The sequence below is a fragment of the Procambarus clarkii genome, chromosome 9 (genome assembly GCF_040958095.1).
Source record: "Procambarus clarkii isolate CNS0578487 chromosome 9, FALCON_Pclarkii_2.0, whole genome shotgun sequence".
Taxonomy (NCBI): Eukaryota; Metazoa; Arthropoda; class Malacostraca; order Decapoda; family Cambaridae; genus Procambarus; species Procambarus clarkii.
Genome location: NC_091158.1, coordinates 13,851,985 through 13,878,441, shown reverse-complemented (window position 1 = coordinate 13,878,441; position 26,457 = coordinate 13,851,985). Strand labels below are relative to the sequence as shown.

The following is a 26,457-nucleotide window of genomic DNA, read 5'->3' as shown; positions in this document are numbered from 1 at the left end:
CCATTATCTCGCGCTCAGTGACTACCCCCACATCAATTCTTCTCGCGGATTTTCAGTGTTTTGTTGGATTTTTGGTGATTTGTCTATACAATTTGTTATTATATATCTCACCATGGGTCCCAAGAAAGCCAGTGGTAAGGATAAAGGCCAGAAAGCCCATGTGAGGATGACAATAGAGGAGAAACAAGAGATCATTTGGAAGCATGAGAACGGTACACGTGTTGTTGAACTTTGTAGGCAGTACAACAAAGCCACATCAACAATATGCACTATACTTAAGAAGAAAAATGAGATTATGGGTGCTAAAGTGGCAAAAGGAGTAAGAACAATAACGAAACAAAGACCACAAATACTTGAAGAAGTGGAAAAGTTGTTATTAATTTGGATACACGACAAGGAGTTAAGGGGTGATAGTGTTTCGGAGGCCATTATTTGTGAGAAAGCCAGGGTGTTGCACGAAGACCTTCTAAAGAATACCCCTGCAACGAGTGATACAGATACGAAAGAGTTTAAGGCAAGCAGGGGCTGGTTTGAAAAATTTAGGAGAAGTGGTATCCATAGTTACAAGGCATGGGGAGGCAGCCAGCTCAGACAAACCAGCCGCTGGACGATTTATTGACGAATTTAAAGAGTTTGCAGAGGCTGAGGGATACCTACCGCAACAAGTGTTTAATTGTGACGAAACAGGACTGTTTTGGAAAAGAATGCCTAAGAGGACATACATTACCAAGGAGGAAAAATCCTTGCCTGGACACAAGCCTATGAAAGATAGGTTTACGCTTGTGCTGTGTTCAAATGCGAGTGGCGATTTGAAAATTAAACCCTTGCTAGTGTATCATTCTGAAAATCCAAGGGTTTTCAAACAGTATAAAGTGCAGAAAACCCATTTGTGTGTGATGTGGAAGTCTAATAAAAAAGCATGGGTGACTAGGCTTATTTTTTCGGAGTGGGTGAATGAAGTGCTGTGCCCTGCCATAGAAAAATATCTGCAGGAGAAACATTTGCCACTCAAAGCCGTGCTTCTCCTCGACAATGCTCCTGCTCATCCTCCAGGATTGGAAGATGATTTGTTGCCCAGATACAATAAATTCCTCACAGTTAAATTCCTTCCTCCTAACACCACTCCTCTAATTCAGCCTATGGACCAGAAAATCATAGCAAATTTTAAGAAACTTTATGAAAGGGCACTTTTCCGGAAATGTTTTGAAGTGACTGAAGCCACAAACCTCACCCTCAAAGAGTTCTGGAAACAGCATTTTAACATTTGTAGTGCTTTAAAACTTGTTGACAAAGCCTGGCAAGAAGTGACTCAAAGAACCCTGATCTCTGGCTGGAGAAAATTGTGGCCTGAATGTGTGAGAGAACTAGACTTTGAGGGGTTTGAGCCTATAAATGATGTGCCTATTGTTGAGGAAATTGTTAGTCTAGGCCAGCAAATGGGCTTGGAATTGGATGGTGATGATGTGGAGGAGTTGGTGGAAGAACACAACGAAGAACTGACCACCGAAGAACTCCTAGCCCTTCAACAGGAACAGCAAGCCAACGCAGCAGCGGATGATTCTGCAGTGGAGGAGGAGGTGGCAGCAGCAGCAGCGAATGTCCCTTCTGCAGTAATTAAGAAGGTGTGTCAGATGTAGGAAGAGATTCAAACAATTGTTGAAAAGACTCGCCCAGAGAAAGCTGTAGTAGGCCGTTGTCTTAATCTTTTCAATGACAATGTGATGCCTTACTACAGAGAGAGCTTGCGAAGAAGGGAAAAGCAAGCTTCCATGGACAGATTTGTGGTGAGGAAATCGAGCAGTGTGCCTCAACCAGGACCTAGTGGCACTCAGATAAAACGTCCCAGGGAGAGCACACCAGAAAGGTCCTCACTGCCTGATGTGATAATGGAAGGGGACTCCCCTTCCAAACAGTAACTCCTCTCCTCCTCACCCCTCCTCACCATCTTCCATACGCCTACAGCACTCAACAGCAAGGTAAGTAATAACTGGAACATAGTTTTGTAGGTTTATTTAGATGAATTAGGTATAAAAATTTAGTTTGATGTGGAGTTTTTGGGGTAGTCAGGAACGGATTAATTCATTTCCCTTTATTTCTTATGGGGAAATTAGCTTCGGAATGCGAGTTTTCGGAATACGAGGCGTCTCCAGGAACCAATTAAACTCTTAAACTGAGGTATGCCTGTACTCTGATACTGAAAAAGTTCTTACTAATGACTCTGTGGCTCATTTGGGTACTCAACTTTCACCTGTGTCCCCGTGTGTGTGTACCACCCCACTGTTAAATAATCCATCCTTGTCTACCCTTTAAATTCCCCTGAGAATTTTGTATAGTAATCATGTGTTCCCGAGCTCTTTTGTCTTCCAGCGATGTGAGGTACAGTTTACACAGCCTTTCCTCATAACTCATGCCTCTTAGTTCTGGGACTAGCCTAGTGGCATACCTCTGAACTTTTTCCAGCTTTGTCTTGTGCTTGATTGCTCTCTTTACTAAAATAAAAATAGTTTAAAAAAAAAAAAAAAAGTTATAATGTCTCCTTTCTGTGACAACTAATGTTTCAACCTAAGATTTAATCCACTATTCTACAGTGCATCCTGTTGAGGGTTAGTGCTTAAAAGAAATCTTGGTTCTTCTCAGTAAATTATAATAAGCACTCTATAAATGATTTCATATAATAATGGTGCTTTCGCCAATCAACATTATACACAATAGTGTTTCCTTTGAAAAACTTAAAGAGAATGAATTGTAAGAACAGCAACAGAAAACGATGTAATGTTGGAATGTCTATGGGATATGGATATATGGTCCACAACAAGTCACACGATGTTTACGGGGTCCACTACCACCCAAAAGGATAGGTATGGGGTCCACTCCCACCTGTTGGATGGGTATGGGGTTCACTACCACCTGTTGGATGGATATGGGGTCCACTACTGCCCACATGATGGGTATTGGGTTCACTACTGCCCATGTGATGGAGTATAGTGTCCACTACCACCCACTGGATGGGTATGGGGCTCACTACCACCTACTGGATGGGTATAGGACCCATAGGTGTGTGATTTGTCCTGCATAAAAGAATGATAAAAGGCAGAGTAACTGGTATGAATTTCACTTTGCCTCAAGTCTATGAGATTTTGTTGAGGTTCCCGGGAATATTACTGCCCTCAGGCTGCTCAAAGGCAGTCCAAGATGGTAATCAATTACCTCTTTATGAGCAAAGGTTTTGGCTAACTCATCAGTAGCTTTATGATAGAACTAATGAGTGTCATTAGCCTCTCTCCCTTGTCACCATGCACTTCATGGATAGTGATGGCTATTCACAGAATTACTGCATTGCATATTCCATGTATTTATAATATATTATTATCATCATTATCTATTTATATTTATCATTAAATGGAAAGTTTTTTTCACAGTAAAAAATAGTACCAGAGTTCATGTCATGTGGATTCCATCCCTTGGGAAATAGTGGAACTTATATTCATCCTTTGAGCTTTTGTTGACCCCATACCCCAACCTGCGAGCTGTAGTTGACCCCATACCCCAACCCGTGAGCTGTAGTTGACCCCATACCCCAACCCGTGAGCTGTAGTTGACCCCATACCCCAACCCGTGAGCTGTAGTTGACCCCATACCCCAACCCGTGAACACTAGTTGACCCCATACCCCAACCCGTAAACTGTCGTTGACCCCATACCCCAACCCCTGAGCTGTAGTTGACCCCATACCCAACCCGTGAGCTGTAGTTGACCCCATACCCAACCCGTGAGCTGTAGTTGACCCCATACCCCAACCCGTAAACTGTAGTTGACCCCATACCCCAACCTCTGAGCTGTAGTTGCCCCCATTATTTTAATCCAGTGAGTGCCAGTTTGGGTCCCCCTTCCATACCCATCCTGTGACCTGTAGTGGACCCAATACCCATTCTATGGAATTAGTGAACCCAATACCCATCCTGTGGGCATTAGTGGACGCTAAAATCATCCTGTGGGTGGTAATGGAGCCCATACCCATCCCGTGAGTTGTAGTTGACCCTGAGTCCATCCCGTGGGAGGCAGTGGACCCCATACCAATCCTGTAGGAGGCAGTGGACTGCCATACTCATCCCATGGGAGGCAATAGGCTCCCATACCCATCCCATGGGAGGCAGTAAACCCCCACACCCATCCTGTCGGAGGCAGTGGACCTTCCAAACCCATCCCGTGGGAGGCAGTGTACCCTCTATACCCATCCAGTGGGAGGCAGTGGGCCCCCAAACCCATCCCATGGGAGGCAGTGGACCCCTCCATACCCATCCTGTGGGAGGCAGTGGACCCCCATACCCATCCCGTGGGAGTCAGTGGACTGCCATACCCATCCCGTATCAGTAAATGGACACGTACCATACCGCTCCCATTGGCTGTAATGAACCTCATACTTATAGTGTGGGCAGTAGTGGACTCCATACCAATCATGTGAGCAGTAGGGGACCCCATACCCATCCCATATATGTGTAGTGGACCCCCATACCCATACCATGTATGTGTAGTGGACCCCCATACCCCATCCCATGTATGTGTAGTGGACCCATACCCATCCTATGGGTCTTAGTGGACCCCCCATACTTATTCAGTGGGTGGTTGTGGACTTCATACACATCCTGTGGGCAGTAATGGGCCCTGTACAGGTATTAGTGAACATCATACCCATCCTACAGGTGGTAGTGGATCCCATGCCCATCCTGTGGGCGGCAGTGGACCATATACCCATCCTATGGGTGGTAGTGGACCCCATACCCATCCTATGGGTGGTAGTGGACCCCATACCCATCCTGTGGGTGGAAGTGGACCCCATACTTATCCTCTGAGGCAATAATGAACCCCATTCCCATCCTGGGGACAGGTCTGGACCCCATAGTCATACTGTGGGCAGTAGTGGGCCCCATACCCATCCTACAGTTAGTAGTAGACCGCATACCCATCCTACAGTTAGTAGTGGACCCCATACCCATCCTATTTTGGTAGTAGACTCCCATACCCATCCTATATTGGTAGTGGACCCCATACCAATTCTACAGGTGATAATGGACCCCATACCACCTTAAAAATTTGAATTTTTAAGGTGGTATGGGGGTCCATGTACCAAGGTGGGGGAGAAAATTTGGATTAAGGATTTGCACAAAATGCTATGCATGCTAGTGGATGTACAAGAATGTAAGAACTCTTGTATATACAATATAAATATATATATATATATATATATATATATATATATATATATATATATATATATATATATATATATATATATATATATATATATTTATATTGTATATATATATATATATATATATATACACACACACACACACACACACACATCCTGTTTGCAGTAGTATACCCCATAGACATTCCAACATCACATCATTTTCTGTTACTTTCCTAAAATTCATTCTCTTTACATTTTTGAAAAAAAAAACACTATTGTATATAATGTTGTATGAAGAAAGCACCATTATTATATGTAAAAATTTATAGAGTGCTTATTATAATTTACTGAGAAACGCCAAGATTTCTCCTAAATGCCAACCTTCAACAGGATGCACTGTAGAATAGTGGTTTAAATCTTGGGTTGAAACATTAGTTGACACAGAAAGGAGACATTATAACTTTTTTTTAACTATTTCCATTTTAGTAAAGAGCATTCAGCTGTCAACAGTTCTTCTTCGCTGTCCATCATCACCATCAGTTCAGTCCATCGTCGCTGACGACTTCACTAAAATCTTTATTATTCAGCCTTAAAATCATCCAAAATACTAAAACAAGGAGCCATAGGTGGTAGCTATGTATACCAAAGGTGACCTATAAATCTTAATTATTTAACTGTCTCAAATCAACTAGATTTTCTTGATTTTCTCAGAATATTGCTGCCCTCAGGCTGCTCAGAGGCAATCAAAGATGGTAATCAATTCTTTTCTTGTGAGCAAATTATTTGGCTACATTTGGAGCACTCTGTGCTCAGTCCCACAAGGTCTCCGTGCCGTCCTCTGTACTCTGTATTCCACAAAGTCAAATTACTGACCATCCCCAGGATGCATGAACTGTATACTAAATTTATAAATAAATAAATAAATAAATAAATAAAATAAAATATTATCCGTTTTATATGTACAATACACACATGCCAGAACATGGAGATGGATTCACATCAATCACCATGCCCAGTGAGTTCGTTCCAGTCCTCCTTGATGAGGTCGGCAGCCTTCTCTGCAATCATGAGTGTGGCAGCATTGGTGTTGCCCGACACAACAACAGGCATGATTGAGGCATCCACTACCCGCAGCCCGGACACCTCTCGCACCCTGGTGTTATACAGATCATATATCTTAATCCAAGCATTCCTCAATATCAGACCGCCCTTATAACGTTGTTAACACTGCCTTAGAATTACAAGTGGCTGAATGAGCATGTGGTTGATAGACTAAGGTAGCTGGCTGAGTGAAAGAAAATTCATGGATTAAGTATGCCATTGATTAAATTAATCATTGAGTAACTGGCATAATTATTGACAGACTTAATGGTAGTGTCTAATTCTATGACTCTATGACATTCTATGACTTAAATAAGGTGCCATTTTCCTCACCTGAGCCTGTAATCGACAACAGCAAGAGGGTCAGACGAGGGTCCCATTTTGCAAGTGCTGGTCGGATGCCAGAAGGAGGAGGCCATATGCTGCACATAACATCCCCAGTACCTATACGACCCAAATTTTTCTCCTTCACATCCTGGCACTGGCTGAGAGAGAACCATTGCCATTAATAACATCACCCTTGCTCTTTAACAACACATTATGCAGTCTGCAAATTGCTATAACTTCATTAAGTACACAAATAGCAACAACTGTTCACAAAGCTCACCATGTCATGAAATTTCGCCTTGAATCGTGATCTGAAAGCCGTGGTATTACCCAGAGCCATCAACTGCTTGATACCTGACAAATGCAGGAACAGTATGTTTATATATATATATGGCAACACAAATGTAGGAACAATATGTTTATATATGGCAACACACATGCACCATCAATCACCCATTTATCATAAGTGATAACTGCCTCTTTCTAAGTTACTAGCCTAATATATATATAATTAACTGATGTTATCACGTATCAACAAAACTTACCTTTGTCAATGAAATCCTACACTCTAATTGTCTATTTCCCATTAATTTAAACCAGCATATGTTATAAAATCATTTAAACAAATAATACTGTGTAGACAATACTTTTTTTTGGGTGGATTGGGTGGAATATATAAAGTTGGGTGGATTTTTGGAATATGAAGGATATTTTCACATTCATTAGTCTCTTAACATTCAATATCTACTCTTGCTGAAAATGTGATACTGTAACATGAGTGGAGGTATCGGGATTTAAATCACGTTAACTTCCCGGTAGTATCCCCTGATAAAAGAGTCCCTGTAGTACAGTCCTTTTCGTTGTCAACACACAATCGATAATTCCGGGTACGAATCCCAGGTGGGACAGAAATGGTTGGGCACATTTCCATTTACCTAATGCACTGTTCACCTAATAGTAAGTGACTCGGGAGTTAGTCAGCTTGTTGTGGGGGTTGCATCCAGGGCGGGGTCAGTAATTTGACCTTGAGGGGGACCTCGATGAAAGCCTAATGTGTATGAATACACTGACTTCCTGTCCCTCAACACAATGAACTAACCCATACAAAATTTCACTGCTAATGTATTACATCTCCAGAGCATGACATGTATGGTCTTCTGCTAAGACTTGCAACTGCTGGAATGAAATTAAGCCATTTTACTGAACCCAGTTTATTACAAATGTGATGCATGTGTTGTCGAGGAAGTCTATTGTATTAAACCCAAACCTAAGCAACTAATCAATTAATGATCTTATTATTCAAACAATAAAATGAACTGTATCCCTAGAGTAAAGTGATCCTATCCAAGGAAACAATGCCTAGTTTTAATTAAAAGTTGTATGAAAAATATTATCACATTTCAAAAAACCAGCTTTGAATGTAATGAAAGATAATTTTCTGGGCGAGACCCGGAGGCTCCCGGGGGCTATCCGGACTGATATGAATGTATTAGACCCTGGCATCAATCAAAGCAAATAGAGTTCTAGGCTTACCGAGGACCATGAGCCAGAACCTGACCCCCCCACAGAGAGGCACAAGGAGCAATATAGACACCCCCATGGTGTTGGAAGCATCTATGTCTGCCATTGACCGAGTCAGGCACCCAGAAAGGTAGGAGGCCCAAAACAAACCCTATCTGGTTAAAATATTGCTACTGAAAGCTGAAAACATTTCTGTTTGACAGAACTCCCCCCAAATGAAAATGAGCATTGTTCTTTAATTTATGGTACTTGAACTTAAGGGAAGATGCTGGTAAAATATCCTGTCTTAGATCCCGAATTTATCAGAAATACAAATTCACAAACTTAAAATTATAAGATGGTAGAGAAAAACTAACCATTGACGAGGGTCTTGAGGTCTTGTGGGTGATCGAGGTAGTTGGGGTCAATGAGGGGAAGGTCATTGGGGTGTTTGGACCTGAGAAAGACGCCCCCACGGCTCTTGGGTCTCATCAGGTACATGATGATCGTGAAGCCTTGTTTTCCGGACAATGGACGGGCATACTCCATATATTTCTAGATACACCAAACATTATATGTACATTACATCACCAGTCAAAATTATTATACAACAGCTGTTATCTACATCTATACAAGAAAATGTCTTTATATGTCTGTTCAAGGATGAAGGCCAGATGCTTGGAGCTAGCTTCACCCAACTTTCCAAGATAACACATAGGTGGTATGTGACTGTCAAGGCTAATCGGGGTCAGCCACATTGCATCCCTTTAAGAAATATTAGCTTCTACAGTGACCACCCTTCATGCGGCTATTTCAGTAAAGAAAAAATCATATATTTTTCCCATAGCTTTTTTCTGCTGTTTGTTGAACTGTATTATATACTGTATATATATTATATATATATATATACATATACATATACATACATATATATATATATATATATATATATATATATATATATATATATATATATATATATATATATATATATATATATACACATATTATATATATAAGAGAGAGAGAGAAAGATTGAGTGTGTGAGGTGTGTATGCTGTGTGTATGTGTGTACCTAAGTGTAGTTACAGGATGAGAGCTATGCTCGTGGTGTCCCGTCTTCCCAGCACTCTTTGTCATATAACACTTTGAAACTACCAACGGTCTTGGCCTCCACCACCTTCTCACCTAACTTGTTCCAACCGTCTACCACTCTGTTTGCGAAAGTGAATTTTCTTATATTTCTTCGGCATCTGTGTTTAGCTAGTTTAAATCTATGACCTCTTGTTCTTGAAGTTCCAGGTCTCAGGAAATCTTTCCTATCGATTTTATCAATTCCTGTTACTATTTTGTATGTAGTGATCATATCACCTTTTTCTTCTGTCTTCTAGTTTTGGCATATTTAATGCCTCTAACCTCTCCTCATAGCTCTTGCCCTTCAGTTCTGGGAGCCACTTAGTAGCATGTCTCTGCACCTTTTCCAGTTTGTTGATGTGCTTCTTAAGATATGGGCACCACACAACCGCTGCATATTCGAGCTTTGGCCTAACAAAAGTCGTGAACAATTTCTTTAGTATTTCGCCATCCATGCATTTAAAAGCAATTCTGAAGCTAGAAAGCGTGACATAGGCTCCTCGCACAACGTTCTTTATGTGGTCCTCAGGTGATAGAAAACTATCTAGAACCATCCCTAGATCTCTTTCTTTATCAGAATTCTTTAAAGATTTCTCACATAATTTATAGGTTGTGTGGGGTCTATGTTCTCCTATTCCACATTCCATAACATGGCATTTATTAACATTAAATTCCATTTGCCAAGTGGTGCTCCATATACTTATTTTGTCCAGGTCTTCTTGAAGGGCATGTGCGTGCATGTGTGTATGTGTGTGTGTGAAGAAGGCAGACAGGGAAAGGAGGGGTTTCTGGAGAGGGAGACAAGAGACAAGGGGTTTCTGAAGAGGGAGTCGAGGAAAGGCAAGTGGCATGTTTTAACAGGGAAATGAGGGTGATGTGTGGAGATTGGGGGGGGGTGGAGACAGGGAGGGAGGGTGGTGTGTGGAAACGGGGGTAAAAGGGTGATGTGTGAAGACAGGGAGGGGGAGGGAGAGGGAGGTGCATGGATACAGGGGGGGAGAGAGAGGTGCATGGAGATAGGGAGAAGAGGGAGGGGCATGGAAACCGGGAAAAGAGGGTAACCCGTCTAGAATATATATCTATAAATAAAATAAAACTTTCTTACCGTTTTTTGGAAGTTATAAATATGAGGAATGAAGAATCCCAAATCCATGTTAAAGACAGCAGGGGAGAGGTAGAGCTGGACATCAGGGTAGTAAGGATCACCACCTTCCGTCACCTTCAGAAAGGCACTGGCATATTCACCCAACGGCTTTGTCCACGGACCTGACACAAGAGTAAGACATCAATTCACTCTTTAAATTTAAATTTATCAGGACTTACCTGCCCTTCCACCACAACTCCACCCCCAAGTGATATTAAAGTGACAGCACACTAATACAGTACATTACAAAGAAATAAAGAAATATATAAGCAGGAAGCCTTCAATATTATAAACAAATGCTGAAAACCAACATTATGCACACACATGTATAACTAAAACCAGTTTCATACACACACAAATGAGTATAACCAAACCCAGCTTCATGCACATGAGTATACAGTACTGTACTAACAAAAACTAGTTCCATATGCATATACGAGTATAGCCAAAACCAGCTTCATACACACATACAGTATAGCCAAAACCAGCTTCATGTATACATACCTAAATACCCAAAACTGCAGCTTCATGCACTACGTACATAAATAACCAAATTAACATGTTGTTAATTAAAACTTGTGTTTATAGCAGGGGAAAGTAGTCATCATTATAACAGTCTATGATTTTCCCCTTGCATTATCAGAAATGGGAAGCTTATAAGTTTAGACTTAGCAAGGTCAAGCCTAAACCAACAACTGACCTTACCCTAGGATGAAATTCACAACCTGTCTTCTAGAATATTATCTTGTCTCGTTTAGTTTTAAGTATTAAACTATTAAACTTTTAAATTATGCTCCTAATTATATTTACATTATGCCCAAAATGCTCTGTGTATTAGTGGACATGACGTGTGTACTTTTCTTGCCTACAAATTTTGCGTTGTTCATTTATCATATGTATGTACCCTTGCATAAATCAAAATAATAATTATTAATATTATTATTATTATTATTATTATTATATCTCTGGTACTATCACATTTACAGAAGGCAAACTGTGATTGATAAGTATTATGTTATGAATAACACACAACTTTAACCATGCATTTGAAAAATTAAACTAGTGACCCTATCAGTCTAAAGTCTCTAACTGTCCTACTGAGTTTTCCAGGTTGCTTACAAACCTTTCCAGTGGTGGTGGATTGGTACAAAGCTTTCCAGTGGTGGTGGATTGGTACAAAGCTTTCCAGTGGTGGTGGATTGGTACAAAGCTTTCCTGTGGTGGTGGATTGGTACAAAGCTTTCCTGTGGTGGTGGATTGGTACAAAGCTTTCCTGTGGTGGTGGATTGGTACAAACCTTTCCTGTGGTGGAAGATTGGTACAAACCTTTCCTGTGGTGGAAGATTGGTACAAACCTTTCCTGTGGTGGAAGATTGGTACGAACCTTTCCTGTGGTGGTAGATTGGTACAAACCTTTCCTGTGGTGGCAGACTGGTACAAACCTTTCCTGTGGTGGTAGATTGGTACAAACCTTTCCTGTGGTGGTAGACTGGTACAAAACTTTCCTGTGGTGGTAGACTGGTACAAACCTTTCCTGTGGTGGTCTATTGGTACAAATCTTTCCTGTGAAGGTCTATTGGTACGAATCTTTCCTGTGGTGGTTTATTGGTACGAATCTTTCCTGTGGTGGTCTATTGGTACGAACCTTTCCTGTGGTGGTAGATTGGTACGAACCTTTCTTGTGGTGGTAGATTGGTACAAACCTTTCCTGTACTCACCTAATTGTGCTTGCGGGGGTTGAGCTTTGGCTCTTTGGTCCCACCTCTCAACTGTCAATCAACTGGTGTACAGATTCCTGAGCCTACTGGGCTCTATCATATCTACATTTGAAACTGTGTATGGAGTCAGCCTCCACCACATCACTTCCTAGTGCATTCCATTTATTAACTACTCTGACACTGAAAAAATTCTTTCTAACATCTCTGTGACTCATCTGGGTACTAAGTTTCCACCTGTGTCTCCTTGTTCGTGTCCCACCCGTGCTGAAGAGTTTGTCTTTGTCCACCTTGTCAATTCCCCTGAGAATTTTGTAGGTGGTTATCATGTCTCCCCTTACTCTTCTGTTTTCCAGGGATGTGAGGTTCAGCTCCTTTAGCCTTTCCTCGTAGCTCATTCCTCTCAGTTCCGGGAATGGTGTGGTAGATTGCTAGATTGTTCGATTGTTAGATTAATTGGTAGATTGTTCCTGTGGTGATAGATTGGTACAAACCTTTCCTGTGGTGGTAGATGGGTACAAACCTTTCCTGTGGTGGTCTATTGGTACGAATCTTTCCTGTGGTGGTCTATTGGTACGAACCTTTCCAGTGGTGGTAGTGTGGTACGAACCTTTCCTGTGGTGGTGGTGGATCGGTACAAACCTTTCCTGCGGTGGTAGTGTGGTACGAACCTTTCCTGTGGTGGATATACTGCGAGAAAGCCTGCAAGGAGAAGGCGTTGTCCATGGTGGGGGAAGTACTCTGGGTGGTCCAAGTGAGCCCATACACCCCCAGGTGGTCCTGCAGGTTCTGGCCCACACCTGCCACATCTGCCACCACCTTCACCTGCCTCGCACACAATATTATGCACAAAGGTATATGGTCTAGTTATCGACTAGAAATAATATATAAAGCACTCCACTAGCAGACAAACTAAAAACAATGCATACAAAAATATAAATATAAGGAAGACATTCTTACAAAAAATTCTAAATTTGCTTGAAATCCACTTAACATTGACATTTCTTGAAAAGAAATACACAAAATACATCACTGCATTAATTTAATAATTTTGTAAATTTTTTCCTATAAAAATTGGAATATTGTTATTGAAATTAAAGTAGCGAGAAACCCCGTCTCAAGTTCTTATTTCCACCATATATGTCATCCACTACATATCCAAAATAAATACAGTATTAATTTTCAGACAGAGACTCACATTTTATAAACAAAATTTACCACCTTTACGAGTAGCACTAATTTAAAATAAATGTGCATTCTAAACATTCAATTATGTTTTCGATAATTCTGAATTATAGTTATAAAAATATTAAAATATACAATAGTATATCTCACTAAAACAAATACAGTAGTTCTATGAAATATTCTTAAAATATAAAAATTCTCCTTCCTTCTGTAGTTGTCCACACACTTTGTTATAATTAATTTTGTTTGGGACAGGAAACCTGTGTATATATACTGTATAACAGGGTGTCCCCAAAAAAATGTACACACAATTTAAAAGCTAATACTGTACCTCAAGAGATGTTTCCTATCAGATTTAACCCTCTGGGATTAATACTGGCAGCCAGACTAAGCTTCAAACAAAGGAAATTTACTCTAAAATGCTTAAGGAAATTTGAAAACTCAGTTGAAGTTCAAAGACAGTTTAGGAGTGAGTTTCAAACAGATCCACCTACATGACTTACCATCGCTCAAATTAGAGGTAAGTTTGAAGTCGATAAAACTATTCATGTTTGTGTAACATGTATTCATGTTAGTGTTCAAGTATGGGTGCTGAGAATAGCATTAGTTTGGGTTGCTGGGTGGCTTGTTTCAATGAACGGGTTCTGTGAGTGGGTGGATTGTTTGAATGTGTAGGTACTGGGAGTGGATGGTGGATGTGTGGTTTGCATATGGTGCGAGTGATGGGTGGGCAATGTGCATGGGCAGCTGGGCAAATGTTGGTCGATGCACTGTGCACCAAGTAAACATAATAACTATGGCAGAACTAAGTAATAACAAGAATTTAAATAACTTCAAGACTTACACCATGTTGTTGAAGGTGGTAACTGGCTCCTATGCCTGACAGCAGCAACACCTTGGGGGACGCCAGTGCCCCAGCTGACACTATCACCTCTCGCTCTGCTCGAGCTTCCACCACCTAAAATATGAAGACATTATTTACTTGCTTCAGAAGTATTCAACCTAATCTCTGTGAGCATCTTTTAAATAATGTTATCTAAAAATGTTATGACTTCCCATTGTCAGGGACACTAAAGCCTCTTAACCTCCCCATCAATGACTGACCTTTCTAAGAATGCAACCATCAACAGTTGACCAACTCTCTGGAACCTATTTACTAGGTGAACAAAGACATTGGGCAAGAGAAAATACGACAATGTCTCACTCTGCCTGGGAATCGAACCCAGGACCAATCAGTTGTGAGCCAATTGTGCTGAGTATATAGTAATATATAGGAGGCCTGATCGAGGACCGGGCCACAGGGGATATCGAGTCCAGAAATCATCGCAAGGTATATATATGCCTGGAGAAGCCAAACACATTGGCCATATCTGAAAATAAATACATGGATCATTATGTTTAAGATTTCTATGTCTTCAGGTGTCCTAAACATGAACCACCGTCTGAAGATGCCATAGTCGTGTACCACTATTTCAGAGGAGGTCATATACTTCAGCCAATATGAATGAAAAGGCCATAATTATGATCCAATGTTTGTAAAGATGTTTTGAACAAGAATAAATGTGCTGGAACCTAAGTAGACTCGCTTGGACTATGGTAGTATATCTTCAACCAAACAACTTACCAGAATTGATATAAGATTCAATATACATATGATTCAATATCACCCGAGCCACAGTGGACTCGCCCCAGCCGCAATGGACTCGCCCCAGCTGCAATGGACTTGCCCCAGCCGTAATGGACCCGCCCCAGCTGTAATTTGACTCACCCGAGTTGTAACTGACTCACCTTGCCTCTATAGGTGTACACAACACCAGTCGCCTTTTTCTTCTTGTTGAACTGAACCTGTGGACAGAGTGATCATGATGTGCTTAGAACCAAGAACTATACGTACGAACATTATAAAACATCTACTAGACCATGAGACATTGTATTTGCCCAAATTAGGCTGGGATACCATTACTTATGGCAGGTAACTGCGTATAATTAATCTCCCAATAGTTCACCCATAGCCGGGTCACAGCTGCCCACTGGCCACACATCCATTACAACCTGGTTAGTCTGGCAAACTACCTGCAAGAATTTGTTTAATTATCTCTTGAACATCACCACTTGTGTTTGAGCACTTCAACCGTAAACACTTTGAGCAAGAGCTTGGGTACTTTTGAACACTGTATGGTTGAATGCTCTATTCTCAATGATTTTACACCAAATGGAATGACATACTTTGACTAACAATTTCTTCCTTCATGGATATTGGAAGATAGTCTCAAACACAGCCCAAAAGTTTGCAAGTACAAGCTAGTATATGAGACTTGCATTCCCATGGTTTTCTTCGATTCTATGCATGAATAAACATCCTATAAGATGGGGATATTAGATGAACTTACAGATAGCACTTGATATTATATATACTCTGCAATTACTCATATAGAACATGGTAGCAACACACACACACACACTCTCTGCCGTATTTAAGTGGTTGGCAAGTGTCTTTCACTCTGTCCTCACATCCCTTAAAAGTGCTACATAGTTATATTGTCTAAGCAATTTTTCTATGCTAATTAACTTACAAGTGACTAGAGTCATACCTTGAGGACAGTAGCACTGTGCAGGATGTGGAGGTTGGGGCGGGAGGCTGCTGGCAGGAGGTAGGCCCAGGCTGTGGAGCATCTAATCCCATCACACACTGTGTAATCAGGCTTGGCAAACCCTGCAACATTACAGTTGAACTCTATATTCATAATATTTAGGTCATGTAAGGATTCACTATTAATAAGGATCTGGAATTACTATATACAAGTCTCTGATATTGAGATATTTTTGAGATATATACAAGAGTTGTTACATTCTTGTAACAACTCTTCAGATATGGCTGGCCATCTTGTGTAGCAGTAAATTTAGGACTGCTAAAGCTGTGCCGAGTGTTTATATACACATAATCATCAGGAATCTGTACATCGATTAATTGACAGTTAAGAGGCGGGACCAAAGAGCTGATCCTCAACCCCAGCAAGCACAACTAGGCGAGTACATGTCCAGGGAAGTAAATTAAACAAAATTAATAAAAATAAATAGATGTCCATAGCAGGACCTAAACCCATTGTCAATTTTGATGTTATATGCATGACATTGTTATATTATTTTGTTTAAATTGAGGTAACTTCTGATAAAAATTTCAAGTTTAATATTCATTAATATAACAGTAACATTATATTCTATTTGTATTTTTATGTATTATATGTAGTCTCTGGTAGGTTTATTGATGGCATAGATAATTATCCGGAGCTTATACAATGTACATAATACTTTAACTAGTATGATTTTCTTTATAAACAATTACTGTATTATCATTAAAGAAATAGAATAATGTTTTAGACATATTATTATGTCTAAAACTCAACATCTCGTTTTAGGCATAATTTTTGTATCTTTAATTTGTCGTATATAAATATTTATAGCTAAAAAACATCTTTTAGATTGAAAAATTAAATCTTATTTAACATTAAAACAATGATTTAAATAATTAGATAAACAATACATAATATTTATATACATTTTACCTACTCCTGGAGCTGTACTCCAGGAATCTGGATATGGCATCCAAATGTTTGTACACTATATGAATACAGTATTTGAATATTTTCTATTGTATATTATGACCTATATGGATGTAAGAGGTAAGGAAAGTAGATGTGGGATGAGAATGAGAAATGGGAGAGTGGAGGGCAAGAGAAATGGAATTATAAACAAGAGCCAATTCAGAAAGTAGAGTATGTAAGATCAACTCCCTCAAAACTTGATATGGAAAATGAAAGGCAATGACATCTTGTATACAAGTCAAATTCTCCTGCACTACCCAACCTGCACACACATATAACGATGTAATATAAGATTAAACGATGTAATATCAGACAGTCTGTATGGTTTTTGATCTGGAAGATCCAGTGTAATGAATTTACTCAGTTTCTATGATCGAGCCACAGAGATTTTACAGGAAAGATGGGTTGGCTGCATCTATCTGGACCTAAAAAAAAGGCTTTCGACAGAGTTCCACATAAGAGGTAGTTCAGAAAACTGGAACATATTGGAGGGATGACATGTAAGCTTCTAACATGGATGAAAATTTTTCTGATAGAAAAATGCGGGCAGTAAGCAGAGGCAATGAATCGGACTGGAGAAATGTCACAAGTGGAGTACCACAGGGTTCAGTTCTTGCACTGGTAATGTTCATTGTCTACATAAACGATCTACCCGATGGAATACAGAATTATAAGAACATGTTTGCTGATGATGCTAAAATAATACGAAGGATAAGAAACTTAGATGATTGTCATGCCCTTAAAAAAGACCTGGACAAAATAAGTATATGGAGCACCACTTGGCAAATGGAATTTAATGTGAATAAATGCCATGTTATGGAATGTGGAATAGGAGAACATAGATCCTACACAACCTATAAATTATGTGAGAAATCTTTAAAGAATTCTGAAAAAGAAAAATCTAGGGGGCAGTTCTAGATAGAAAACTATCACCTGAGGACCACATAAAGAACATTGTGCAAGGAGCCTATGCTATACTTTCTAACTTCAGAATTGCTTTTAAATACATGGATGGCAAAATACTAAAGAAAATGTTTACAACTTTTGTTAGACCAAAGCTGGAATATGTAGCGGTTGTATGGTGCCCATTTCTTAAAAAGCACATTAACAAACTGGAAAATGTGGAAAGACATGACACTAAGTGACTCCCAGAACCAAAAGACAAGAGCTACGAGGAGAAGTTAGAGGCATTAAATATGCAAAAACTAGAAGATAAAAGAAAAAGAGGCCATCACTATGCACAAAATATTAACAGGAATCAATAAAATTGATAGGGAAGAATTCCTCAGACCTGGAACTTCAAGAACAAGAGATCATAGATTTAAACTAACTAAATAAAGCTGCCAAAGAAATATAAGATAATTCATTTTTGCAAACAGAGTGGTAGACGGTTGGAACAAGTTAGGTGAGAAGGTGGTGGAGGCCAAATCCATCAGTAATTTCAAAGCATTATATGATAAAGAGTGCTGGGAAGATGGGACACCACGAGCATAGCTCTCATCCTGTAACTACACTTAGGTAATTACACATGAAAGAACCCGGTATTGAAGGTGTTGGTTCCTTACCCATTTGCTCCTCTGCGTTGGGGTCGATGGTGTCGAAGCCAAGCTGCTTGCCAGCATCGAGGAAAGCCTGAGTCAGCTTACCTGGCTTGGTGTCTGGGGTGATAGCAATGGGTCCTCCTCTACCATGGAATCTGGCTAGGTAAATAATGTTTTTGATAAATTTATTGTTCTTGCATACATACACTTATATTGACACCATCGCCTTACATAAAGGTAGAATTATATACAGGATTTTTTAACATAGACAGTTTCCTAATTGTTAAAAGTGTTTACATATAAAAATATATTCAAACCTACAAAATAAAAAATTCAAAATCACCCTTTGGTATGTTGTGATCGTGTTTAATTACAAAATATCCTCACATTTTAGAAGGTAAATTTCACACAAGTGAGACTGCCACAATGACAAAACAGTTTTGGTGCACACTTCTTTCCTCCCTCTCTCATCTAACAATGTTTTTTAATTGTTTACTTTTCACTATCTTAAGTTAAAAGGTAAAAATACATTGCTAATTTAATCAGTTGCATCATGCACACCGACTCATCTGTATGTAGTGTTGTATGGTTAAGAGGTAAAAACACATACATGCACTAAATTAGCTGAATGAGGAGTATCAGATACAAGTCGCACCATACACAAGATGATTCGCCAATGGATTTTGAAACCTACCTAACTTACCCTAGCTCAATCTAACCTAACCCAACCGAGCAAAATACAGCCTGACCTAAAAAAAAAATTAGCAACATATACGGTTTTAACAAACAGAAAACGAGCTTTGTCGAATCATCTCGTGTCTGAAACAACCGTACCCCGGAACACCTACTCACCTGTATGTGGTGTCATATAGCCTCGATAGTCCTCAAATTTTTTGAAATAATAGAGAACACTCTCATAGTCCCAGCCAGGGTTGCCAAGATCAGCCCAATGGTCGAAGTCGCGTCTATTGCCCCTCACGTAGACCATGCCATTAGTCGTGGAGCCCCCACCCACCACACGAGCATGGGGAATAGTGGCTCGCTGGGCACAAGGTATAAATATCAGTTATTGGACCATATTTGGAATTTAATTTGGTACCATAAGCTTTATGGTCAAATTGTTCATAAACATAACTGCAAATTCATAGAGGTTAACAAAATTATATGTTTTTGAGTAGTAATGTGTGACAATAAAAGTTGGACTGTTTTCTCAAGAAAAGAACGATACAATTAACAAAACATTATCAATAATGATGATTTTAGAAAACATTGAAGGGTTCAGAACAAACTTTCACATTTAACACACTAAAAGTGGCAACCAGTTACAAGTCTCAAGCAGCTACAAGTCCCCAAGAAACTCTTGTATGAATACTGTATGGTGTTTTATAGTGCTGAGCATTGACGATTACCTGTGTTTACATTTTATCCTGGTCGCCAGTGTGGCGTTTCATGGTGCTGTGACTGACGACAGGTGTAAGCGGGATATAAAGCCATTGCCAATGAATGGCACAGGACCTATGCTATTTGCTGACGATACTACCTTCATCTATTCTGACCCCCAAGCCCCACACTCTAAATAATATTGTTAGTAACGAATTAAAAAAGTCCACTCAAGGATGTCAACAAACAAACTCACACTAAACATAGAAAAGACTTACTACATTTTATTTGGTAGTAAATCTTCAAATCAAATTAAACTTCAGATAGACACTGTTAATATTATCAATAAAAATGAGAAAGTTCCTTGGTCTATACATAAGACAAGATACCGAACTTCAGCACCCACATACAACACATAGTCAAAAAGTCTTAAAAACGGTAGGTAGACTTACTAAAATCAGATATTATGTTTCCCACTCTGCTCTCCTCTCCTTATACTACACGCTAATCTATCCCTACCTTACATACGATATCTGTGCATGGGGGTTCAACCACTGCAAACTACAGTACCTCGATTATCAAGCCAATCATCACTCGGCAAAAATCTGCTATCAGAACTATAGCAAACTATCTTCAGACAATACACAGCCCCTCAGTTCAAGTTCTTAATTAACATGCTAAACATACACTTACTCCACATATTCTCATGTGCTATTTACATGTACAAAACCTTATTCCTAAATGCTCATCTTGATTTTAAACATTTCCTTCATTGTAATAGAACCCGTGAACACTACACCAGAAATAAATATATAATGTACTACCAACTTTCCCAATATTAGTACTAAAGACATATATCCTTAAAAGTGTAATAATTTCTTGTCAACTTATATTGTAATTATCTGTTGCTACAAAACCTTGCTCCAATGTACCTAGCTTTCTGACATGTTAAGATTAAAGACGTGTTAGTGACTTTCCAAGAATGTAAAAATATTACTCTAATGTAATCTCACAACCCATTGTATCTTGTGAATAAATTATTAGTTGTTGTTGATTTAGGGGCGACAATAAATTATTAGTTTTATTATTTGCAGATCAAACGTGGCGCGCGTCCCCTTGTTGTTTACACCCACTTACAGGATATACCCACCTGGGTAAAGCCTGTCCGAAACGCTGCGCGTACTAGTGGCTTTACAAGAATGTAAATACCATGCTAAGCATCCTCACAAACTCAATGTACCTTCGTGTATATAAATAAATAAAATCAAAATAAAATAAAATAACCGTCGAGTAGACGTCGCTGTGTTCAGCGTATGTGCCTGCGTATCGGAAAGTCTCATACGCAACGTCCGATTTTTAGGAACGTAACAAAACATTCAAGTCATAGATGTGCGAGTCATCTGTGAGAGCCGTCCACGGTACATGGTAGTGGCGGTCACAAAGGAGTATACACGTGAGAAATAGGAAGACCCAGCGAAACCATGGGAAGGTTTATCAGGCTCTTCGTTCATACCAAGTTTCAATGGAATTGCCCGAAACGCTATGCGTACTAGTGGCTTTAGGTATTGTATGTACTTCCTCTATCTTTAAATCAAACAGAATGTTTGTACTGTAACTCTGCAACTATGCATGTACTTTTCCTAAATAAATTATTATTATTATTATTACTTATAGACTTTAGAGTCACATCAAGTCAGTTATCACCAAGAGACACTTGGTGCCTGGGGTAAAAGTGCTGCTAGTTTTTTGAAGGAGTTGGGGGTCCAAGCTAATTGAAACAACTAGAGACCCCTAGAGCTGCCAGTTTTCTCTTTCAGCGCCTTAGTGTGGCCATCCAGAGAGGAAATGCTCACTGCATCCATGGTTCCTGCCCGCCATCTGAGGAGCTGGAGGAGCTCTACAACTTGTGACAAGTAGCCTTGTACCCTGCATGTAACCAATGTTTTATCCCTTTTTGAGTAATGAAATTTTCAAATGAAGTTAGATATATATATACACACATACTAAAAGAAAGATTAGGGGTGGTAGGAGAAGAAAATATCAAAGTGTTCAGTGAGGATCCACAAGGTCTTCTCTGAGTACTCTTTATTTTCTTCTCCGAGGCTATGGGTCCCTACACTTGCACCAAAGGTGGTACCCCTTCTAGGTTTATATTATATATATATATATATATATATATATATATATATATATATATATATATATATATATATATATATATATATATATATATATATATATATATATATATATATATATATATATATATAAATAATATGTTCCTGGGTACATGTGAGCACATGTACCCAGGAACCCAGATGATGAACTGCAACAAGAACAAAACTAAAATATTAATACAATTCATTGTATAAGATCTTCCATCCGTCTCTGGAGCGGGAACTAGTTTTTGAGGCAATATACCCCTGGCAAGACTAACGAGGTGCCGTTGTAGTCTTCTGTGCATATGAATTAGCACAGATTTGTTACCAAGCTCCTTTTAAAATACTATGGTCAAGGGAATATATATGAGCAGCAATTATTGAAAGTGGGTTGTGAGGTGGGCTCTGGGAAGTGCAGCGAGGAGAACAGGGCTCCCGCACGCCACCGCCGCCGGAAGAGCCGATGAACCACTGTTCGTTAACGGCCGATGGCACATCACACAACTGTTACCTGACAGTTACCGAGGCAGATATAACAGGGTGCACGAGTCAGGTTTGTGCTAGCATTATAGCGAGGTACACGGTTTACTCCAAACTGCATGTCACCGTGTAGGAGTCTCATGCACCTACCAATAGCCATACAGTTATGTCCAACCGCCAGAGGAACCCATTCTCCACCACAACACATTATTTCGCAATGTGCAGGGTCTCTACAATTTAAAGTTATCAAAACATTTTCACTCCATTATTCTAAAAGACTAATTATTTTTTAAGCTTAAATTAACTAGCGCTATGAACAGCACATTATTGTCTCATCGTCTGCATATGAACAGCAATTCTTCCTACTACAGACATATTAATATATGGGTCACAGAAATGTCCTAGATTATTGTAAATTATTCTTACAGTGTATGTGCTTATAGTTATGAAACGATAGAACACATTCAGGCCCATCTTTCATGTATAAATTTAAGCTTGAACGCGTCTATGCTCCGCGATATTGAGCACAGCAAGGCACCTAAAACATAGCTGGGTGAGCCAGTGTTACATCAAATAAACGGCTTTGATGAAGGCGTCAAACAGTGAAGCTAAATACCCCATGATTCTATACCACAGTGTGTACGATGGAACCTGATGGATGCCGAGATCTGATGGTTGGCAAGACAGGCGATTGCTGCACATCACCAAGGATCAACACTACTGCACATATTGAAGTGAACTTCAGGTTCACTAATCATTAATGCGAGCTCTTTGGGGATGTTAGTGAATACTTCTATATGAACTAATCAACATCCCCCCCCCCCTTCCTCACAAAATCATCCTAATCCCCCCCTAATTCCCTCTCACAATTAAGTCCTTTCCCCTCACTCCCGCTAACTTTCCAGAATCACACGGTCCCATTATTTTCACTCAAGTATAATTAACTTCCTATTCAATCTGTTCTGTTAAACTTTTATTTTGTTACTGTTTCTGAATAAATTTGGTCTGAAAAAGTGTCTGCTTGTGCCCCAGACCACTTGAGACGTTTACCACGTTTTGAGTGAAAAAAAAAATCTGTTTTCCGTCCTACATTGTGGTTCGAATTCGAAGCCGTTGCTTCTTGTAGCTGTTACAGTTGACAAGACTAGAAACAAAGGGGTCGGGAGTTATTGTGCTGGAGAGTCGACAGTTGAAAAGCGGGGCCCAATAGCTAAAGCTTGCTTCCACAAAAACACACTAGAACGGCAAAAATAAACTGCAATAGCCAAGAAGCGGGTCTCCATTGATTGGCGTGACTCCTAAGCTAAGCTATATTAAGGTTTGTCATATAACAAAAAGTACTGGGAAGACGGGAGCGTAGCTCTCATCCTGTAACTACACCTTTGGTAATGACACACTAACACCTGCCCACTCAACCCAACTCAACGCCAAGATTAGGAACGGAACAGACAATATTTATCAAGACGAGGTGATTTGCACGAAACGAGTGATACATTTTGAACGAACGATCCATTTATATATCATTAGTGTTAAAAAAAAATGATTTGATAGGTTTTTAGCGTTTTTTTTATATATAATCTGCCATAGACGGTAACTAGACATAAACATATGCGAATTAGCCATGAAAACAGCATCCTTCTACAATAAAGTTTTGAAGTGAGAGAAGCTATTGCAAGGACTGAGAGCAGGTTGGAACAGGTTCACTTTACAATTATTACCTAAATTTATCTGAAATGTTTTTTTTCACTAATGGTCTCGACGGGAACAGGAAGCCAACGGCTTGTCAAAACCCCTTCCCCCCTCCCCACATTTTTCTTAATAAATCAATATAAACAAGTATTTTGTTTAGGGAGCGTCATTTTTTTTAAATACATTGTTGCCCACCCAGTTGAAAAACACTAGAGGTACGCGGAACAAAAATACCTCCATGGAATCGCACAAACAAAGCCACCGACTTCACCACAGCGCGTAGCCTCAAGAACTAAACCGGAACAGAGCCAAGTAACAAAGAGCGTGAATGAACTGCTTTTGGAAACAGCGCGTACTATATAGCTGCAGAAGGTATTGTGCTTCATCATGATCAAGAATTACAAGTTCATGGTGGTTGGGGGGTGGGAAGGGGGGGATGTGGTACACCTTACACATCACTACCACTCAGTCTCTCCTTCTCTTTGTGTCTCGCTATCCCTTTTATACTTTACTCCTACTATCTCTTCTATTCTTTCTATTATTTTCTCATATGATAACTGTGCACTTTGTTGGTGTCAATGAAGTTTACTTATATACAAAAGTGTTTATCATTACCCCTTGCCCATTACAACAGGGTGCAGTGATCTAATTATCCCTTCATTAAATATCACAGTTGCTGTTATTTTAAGCTATATTATGTTACATGTAGGGCATAAATGACTGTATCCATCACTAGTACACTCGGGTTCATTTTGGACTCGCAATCGGGAATCCCGGGTTCGAATCCCAACCCATCCTCCAGACAAAAACCCAAAAGTGATTCCATGCACCCGTCAAATGAAATGTTAATGATAGAAAAACGGTTTACACACGACTCATAATCGATTTCGTTCGAACACTTCCGGAACAAGTGCTTCACTGACGAATTTTGTTCGAACCACAACGCTATAAACCAGCCCGTCCTCCAAACAAAGACCCAAAAGTGATTCCATGCACCCGCTAAACCCCCTACTTATGAATGAAAAACGGTTTACACACGACTCATAATCGATTTCGTTCGAACACTTCCGGAACAAATGCTTCAATGACGAATCTTGTTCGAACCACAACGCTGTAAATGCTTCACCCACGTACTACAAATAAAAATAATCGCCAACAGAACCTAAATACCTAGCCTAACCTATACCTATACATAAACAATATGCTAATATATTATAATATTAATTTATATTTGAGAAAATTACCGTTTTGAATGAAGAGCAAGTTAAAATTTATGAATGCGTCTGTGGGGTCGACCGCTGGATGTAATGGACTTGAGTATGGGACGGGTTGTCAAATCCTTGGCGGGAAAGAAATGGTTGGGCACGCTTCCTTTCACCTAGCAGTAAATATGAACCCAGGAGTTTGTTGCAACCTTGGAAGGTCAGTAGTCCGATCTTTGAGGGGCGACTTCGAAATTAGCTTAAAGTGTGTGTATATTGTATATGTATAGGCTGCCTGTCCCCGATAAAACTAATTATAATTATAGCTTGTAGATACAAATTGCTTACAATTTGGTGGTACTGATCTTGGCTCTAGTACAGACGTTGATAGTCACTCATTTAATCTTCCCACTTTGACTAGTCGGAAGAGCGACGACCTAGCTCTTGCAGTTCATCGTTCGATCTCTGATGATCAAAGTGGTTGGGCACTAGTCCTTAAACCCCGTTCTCATATCCCAGCTCTTGTCCTCACATTTCTTCCAAGTGCTTTATACCAAGTGAGGTATTACCTTACCTCACTTATTTAATGTTTTATACTGTAAAATGCAGTTTCTCAATTATTCATTTAGCAAATGCTAAATAATAATTAACACCCAATCGCAAATACAACTATAACACAACAAAAGGTGTTGAATTCTGTAAAACTCTTCTTGAGGAAAATCGCGTACTCTCAAAAGCAATTGTACAAACACCGGTTGTGGTATGTCGTGCGTATCTAGGCTTTAAAAAGGGGGTAGAAATAGCCTAAGCTACTCTATCCCTTTGAGATGTATTTTTTCTTGTCTCAATAAACATACTTGAACTTGTATCTAGTCTTTTAGTCCTTGCAACATTATATACTCTACTCTCGCTAGAAAAAAAATTAGAATAACTATTAATTTGCATAATAGTCTAGAATTATTTTTATTAGATCAAATACTCAAAACTGTAAAGGAATATTGACTGCGAGTCTGATATGCTTAAAGCATACGGTATACACTCGTGAGCTAATTAGTTGTTTTGACTAAAAGGTTTACGTGCAAGTGGAAAATACATATTTGTTGGGTGC

The 26,457-nt window shown here is 39.6% G+C and overlaps 1 protein-coding gene across 1 annotated transcript in view; it reads right to left on the bottom strand.

Annotated features, from left to right (window-relative positions):
- Positions 1 to 6,127: 6,127 nt before the first annotated feature.
- The window catches only part of LOC123766212 (glucose dehydrogenase [FAD, quinone]), a 58,534-nt gene continuing 38,204 nt past the window's right edge, over positions 6,128 to 26,457 (bottom strand). Inside the window, exons 6-16 of the mRNA XM_045755207.2 lie at positions 19,292 to 19,481; positions 18,464 to 18,598; positions 15,888 to 16,009; positions 15,085 to 15,141; positions 14,141 to 14,254; positions 12,783 to 12,936; positions 10,358 to 10,518; positions 8,496 to 8,673; positions 6,899 to 6,972; positions 6,625 to 6,776; positions 6,128 to 6,343 (exon numbers count right to left, since the gene is read on the bottom strand). Of these exons, the coding sequence (XP_045611163.2) occupies positions 6,190 to 6,343; positions 6,625 to 6,776; positions 6,899 to 6,972; positions 8,496 to 8,673; positions 10,358 to 10,518; positions 12,783 to 12,936; positions 14,141 to 14,254; positions 15,085 to 15,141; positions 15,888 to 16,009; positions 18,464 to 18,598; positions 19,292 to 19,481 (1,491 nt within the window). The 3' untranslated portion in view covers positions 6,128 to 6,189. The remainder of the gene's footprint in view (positions 6,344 to 6,624; positions 6,777 to 6,898; positions 6,973 to 8,495; positions 8,674 to 10,357; positions 10,519 to 12,782; positions 12,937 to 14,140; positions 14,255 to 15,084; positions 15,142 to 15,887; positions 16,010 to 18,463; positions 18,599 to 19,291; positions 19,482 to 26,457) is intronic.